The sequence below is a fragment of the Schistocerca serialis genome, chromosome 3 (genome assembly GCF_023864345.2).
Source record: "Schistocerca serialis cubense isolate TAMUIC-IGC-003099 chromosome 3, iqSchSeri2.2, whole genome shotgun sequence".
NCBI classification, from domain to species: domain Eukaryota; kingdom Metazoa; phylum Arthropoda; class Insecta; order Orthoptera; family Acrididae; genus Schistocerca; species Schistocerca serialis.
The window spans coordinates 91660859-91666532 of record NC_064640.1 but is presented as its reverse complement, the minus strand read 5'-3'; the positions used below and the strand labels follow the sequence as shown (position 1 = coordinate 91666532).

General features: G+C 42.0%; 1 protein-coding gene across 1 annotated transcript; it reads left to right on the top strand.

Moving 5' to 3' along the window:
* The first annotated feature begins 711 nt into the window (after positions 1 to 711).
* LOC126470700 (proteoglycan 4-like) lies at positions 712 to 2313 on the top strand. The gene has a single exon (XM_050098701.1). It carries the CDS (start codon positions 712 to 714, stop codon positions 2311 to 2313), a length of 1602 nt encoding a protein of 533 aa, XP_049954658.1.
* The last annotated feature ends 3361 nt before the right edge of the window (positions 2314 to 5674 follow it).

Here is a 5674-nt window from a genome sequence, read left to right as displayed (position 1 = left end):
ACCAGTGATGAATTCATTTCGACTACCTATTCTTACAACTGCATCATAACTTACAAATTGTCGGAACTAAGGTAAGTTCACTCTTCTTCGACAACCTTTATTAATTTCGATTTCGTGGAATGCATGTTACGAGAGCAGCTCACACTTTACTCGTACACCCTCACTAGCAAAGTACAAACAGAAGGTGAGTACTAGCCACAGACTGCATCATATCTGTGGCAATTTTAAAAAGAAAAATTTGTCGTTTATTTTTGTTACGCGTTGAATTCTCTGTTTACTATTCAACTCAAGTTCAGAGGTGAAACCTACGCTATCTAATCAATATGCTGCTGTTGCAAAATACACTGAAAATGGTCACTTAATGTACCCATTGAGCTTAACGAAGAAGAAGAACTCAGGATCATTTTGAGACAGTATAAGAAATACGTTTTACACGTATAATGCCTCAGAAGTGGCATGTTGGTCACTGCTCAAAATTCTTTCTTACTAAACTTTTACACTAAATGCGTTCTCAAGTAAGATCTTAACGAGCCCAACGTTCATTTCTGGTATGGCAGGGTTGTTGTAAAATCTCTTGGGAGGTACAAACCAGTTACGATCAGCTGGGTATTACTTGTTAGCATTCCTGTCTCCGCATTACAGTAATACTCTTCTCTCTCTTGTTTCAGATTTGATATGGAAACACGAGACGGGAGAACACTGCTACGTACAATGTCCTTCATTTCGTCTCGTGCACGAGCTCTGCGTCAGCGATTTGGATCTTCACAGCCGTCTCTCACGGACAACTGGGATACCGGATGCAATCAGGAGTACATCGACGATGATCCACGAGTTCCATCGCCTGATATCGGTGGATCAATGCTGTCACTACTAAACGAACCAGAGTCTACATGGCAAGAAGGAGAGGAAAAATCACCGGTTTTCCGAGCACAACGGTCAAAATCTCTCGACTCTCTCACTGCTATTTCAGTTGCTCCATTAAGTCCTCCTGCTAACTTACAACTACGTTCAGAGGTATTTGCAGCCACTTCACCGTCATCAAAAATACCACGTCCGCAGCCACCAAAACTCATGGAGCCATCTGTTCCAGCTTTCTCTGGACCTTTAATCCATGATTTCCCCCAGTCGCTGTCTCCAGGTTCCATTATCCCAAGAATCCCCGGGCCTCCTCCATCACCTCAAAAATCACCATCGACACTTTCAGCTCCAACTACTCCTCGGTATGGTGAACCGTACTCTCCATTAACACCGAAATTTCCAGAAGCCCCAGTTATTCCCAAAATACCAGGTCCTCCTCCATCTCCTAAAGTTTCCAGACCGTCGACTCCTAAAGCAAAAGAACCACCTTCCCCAAAATTTTCTGAAGCTTCTATAATTCCAAAGATTCCAGGCCCACCTGTTTCACCCAAACACTCCCGTCCGACTACTCCAAAACAGAACGAAGGGATACTGGTGGACACTTCTAAACCTTCAGTACTGCAGCTGTCACAGAGTCATTCTCGCCCAGCATCACCACTCTTGAACGAGTTGTCTACGAAAGAAATAACAAAGAGTCCAAAATTAAGAGATCCACCAGCTTCACCGAGATCACCACAAAGAAGCGTGAAAAAGCCACCGGATGAATCAGTGCCAATTGATGAAGAACTTAACATAGCCATTCCACCTACAGTAGCTGAGCATCCGCAGCCACCAAATCAGCTGTCTGTCGTATGTGACATATATGAGTCACCCAAGAGTTCTCCAGTTCGTAAGCCTTCAGTGAAACGACCACTCCAGCGGTGTTTGACTCTTCCGACAAAAGAGCGCGATGACTCAGAGTCGCTCCTAGCAACAATGCCAGAAAAAATTGTAGAAGATCCTGGTAAGATACCAGAAAGCGAGTCCTTCGACCAAGAGGAGAACAGAGACACAGTTGCTGATGGTTGTCTGCCTACACGACCGACCCTGTTCGACCTGCGACCGCGACCGAAGTTAAAGACCCAATGGTCGATGGACGACAGCCGGTCAAACAGAGTACCTGCAGGCGTCCCCTCAATGAAGCCAGCGGAGAAGCGCAGGCGATTTTTCATGCGTAAGCAGACCAACTCTGCTCCTGACTCTTTCGAGGGTCCCGGCCATCTCAGTATTAAACCGAAAGAGCATCACTCTGTCAGCTTCTGTTTGGGCAGCGTGAGGAAGTGTAGAGGATCTGACAGCTCCATACAGCCGCCTACACTTCCAACAATAAGTAAGTACGCTTTCAGTCTCTATACGATATTAATACTGCGTTTGTCCAGGCTGTACCTGCTTCATGTTCCCTTCCTGAAGATTTGAACTATGCTGACATACTGACTGAATAATAGTTTTTCATTCTCAATACGTGTTCATTCACTAATACCATAAGAAGTCTTATATAATTTTGCGTCTTATGTAAATATTGTGCTCCATGATTAGGTTATAAGCTTAGAGAATAATTTGGGAATGCCTCAAATTATTTTCGTCGCCTTCCTCTAACTGTTAAAGCATGTAATTTATCAGTAACTGTAATTTTATACGAGTATGATGAGTGCTTGTCAGGTATTGTGCAATATCTTTGTTACCATGATTCAGTTACAAAATTAAACGAAGTCGATGAAAAGTTGTATCGACATCCGCCACACACGGTAACGTGGCTTGTTTGGTGTAGATGTAGATGCGGATTATTCCTGTCAATTGCTACTAAAGATCGTCAGTTACCTATTATTTCTTAGAATCTTTATCAACTGCGTCATTTGCTTAAGTTCCATTAACACTGCAGAGACATGTGGGATTTACTTTGGAACTCCGGTACACAGACTGAAGATTATGAAAAGTAATGTACCATTCTATGACACTGCCATGCGACACAGTGTTAAAAACGCTTTCCATTATTAGGGTTTCCAGCGCTGGTCCTTATGAAATGTTGACTGTGAAACACAGCGTATAATGCAGATGTCAGTCAAATGAGAAAGGAAAAATATAATAACTTCATGTAAATCACTGAATGTATTGCCGTTTTGATGTTGTTGATTTACTGACATGCAGTTCTCCGTCCAGACCCTCTCATAATATTGCGTGCCACATTTTCATGGACAGTGGTTTTCAAAACTCATATTTGGTTTGCGGGCTGCTCAAATATTTACGTGGCCAGTCACGATAGAAATGAAGTACAGAGTGCAGAGTGATTATAAATCAGCCTTTAATTGTGAAATGGCAAATAAGTTACAGAAATTTTTGATACCGCACTGAATGCAGTATATGTTCTAGTTTTATTAATGAATGTTCAATGTGGATACCTTTATTAACACGACTATGTCCCATCTGTAATCAAGAAACATTTGCCTTAGGCGAGTCCTGAACATGTTCGATTGCGTGATGTGGCTTCTGCTCACCACATACCCGAACATTATACAGACTCACTTTACCGCAGGTATGGATGGTAGCTTCGTCACTGCAAACTATTGTATTTAGAAAATCATTTTCAGTCTGCAATTTTTACACATTTCTATACAAAACTTAGCATGCGTTTCTTTGTCACTTTCTCATAAAGCTTGCAACAGTTCGAATTTGTAGGGTTTGAATCACAGGCCTTTCCGTAATACCTTCCCCACTGAAACACTAGGCATATTCAGTTCTAAGCTGTCACACCTCTTTGATTTAACCAGAATACGAATGTAAGATATCCGAACTTGGTCAACTGCTGTGACGGAGACGGCTGACCGACCCTGATCCGACTTACTATGTGATACACAGCCAGTTTCGGTGAAACGATTGCACCGGTTAGTAACAGTTTCAGTTGGTGGCTTGCGATATTTAGTCCTGAATTGTCTCTGAGAAGTAGTAGCGAATTTGGATTAATGAAACTGTAAACAACACGGCGCACTGTCTAGACCGTTATAGTGCACTGCCGCTGTAACTGTTTCACTGCAGTGACAGTGGCAACTCAATATATAGTGTTTGACAGTGATGAAGATGATTAAAAGGAAAATGTAAAAGTGGTTGCAGATGACAAACTGTGCAACAAAACGGTCACTGTGGAAACACAACACATCATAAAAACCACACCATGTGGTAAAAAAATGAAAAATAAAAGCCCACTGAAGATGCTGCAACTGCAGTGAAACATGTTTGTTGGCTATGTAGGAACCATCACGATACACGTCTCATATAATTTAGAGAAACGGTGGAAAGTAAAGACAAAATATTTGACCCGAACTTAAACTATGTTCTTCCGGGATTCATGTCCAATCTCCTAACATCAGTACAGCTTCGTTCGGTAATGAAAAGTTAATATCTTTTATTTCGTTTCAGACCAACTAAGGAACACATCAAGATAACTATTTATTTTTCTTTTCCTTCATCTTTATTCAAAACTCTTTTTTATTCTAAAAATGAGGTCTTTTTCCCTCATGTGACCATCTGACTCCAGTTGTTTTTCTGTTTGTTTTATCTTTCTGAAAACCTTTCCCTTTCCCGTTTATAGTTTGTATTTGTCTCTGTGATGCAGGATCTCTTGTCCAAACAGAATTTCTTCTAAGACTTTTTCTCTTACTTTTTAACCCTTCTTCTTTGTCTGTTTCCTGTTTTCGAGGAATGAGTAAATCTTCTTTGTTAAATTGACTTCTTCATTCTTTTTGAGGTTACAACACGGCTTTCTCTGCTATGGCCGTTATGTTAGGACAGAATGAGTACATTTCCTTATTTGGTCTCAAAACCCAGTTGTCCTCATTGTTCTTGATGGACCTAATATTCTTCGCAAGAGTCTTCTTTCCTTCTTTTACAAATCGTCTGACGCCCTTTTAACAACCATATACGGGCCTAAGTAGTATTTCTGACCAATAGAAGACTTTCGGTTTTACAATTTTATTTTAATGCCTTAATTTAAAATCTTTTAAAGAACTGTTTTCTATTCTACAGATTTCTCACGTTCATTGATGTTCTTTTCAGTTTTTCCGTTTTCATTTTTTACTGTGCAGATTTCTCACGTTCATGTTTAGGGAGCGATCGAAACGTTTCCGACGGATGTGGTTGCTGAAGCGTATATGAAACGTAGCTGATTTATAAGCACCGATACGTCGACAAGGGATTTGTATCGTATTCGTGTCTTTCCGACGTGCGTGCGGTAAATTTGGAAACGTGAACCAGGGACGTTATTACCAAATGCGTCGCCGGCCGGAGTGGTCGAGCGGTTCTAGGCGCTACAGTCTGGAACTGAGCGACCGCTACGGTCGCAGGTTCGAATCCTGCCTCGGGCATGGATGTGTGTGATGTCCTTAGGTTAGTTAGGTTCAAGTAGTTCTAAGTTCTAGGGGACTGATGACCTCAGCTGTTAAGTCCCATAGTGCTCAGAGCCATTTGAACCATTTGAACCAAATGCGTCCAAACAGGACCAAGGGGCTGTCATTCTTTCCTTGGCTGCCGAAGGACAAACATCGGTAGATGTCGATCGGGGAATGGAGAATGTGTGTGTGTGTGTGTGTGTGTGTGTGTGTATCTATCTGTGTGTCTGTGCGTCCTGGAGGGGGGGGGGGGGGCGGAGGCAGCATGTCTCTCGAAAATATCCTTTGTGGAAAACTGCGACGAGGGGTGCTGCTGCTTCATGATATCGTATTTCCCCACATGGTAAATGTCGTTACTCCTAAATTACGCCAATTCAAATTGGAGACACTCGATCAAT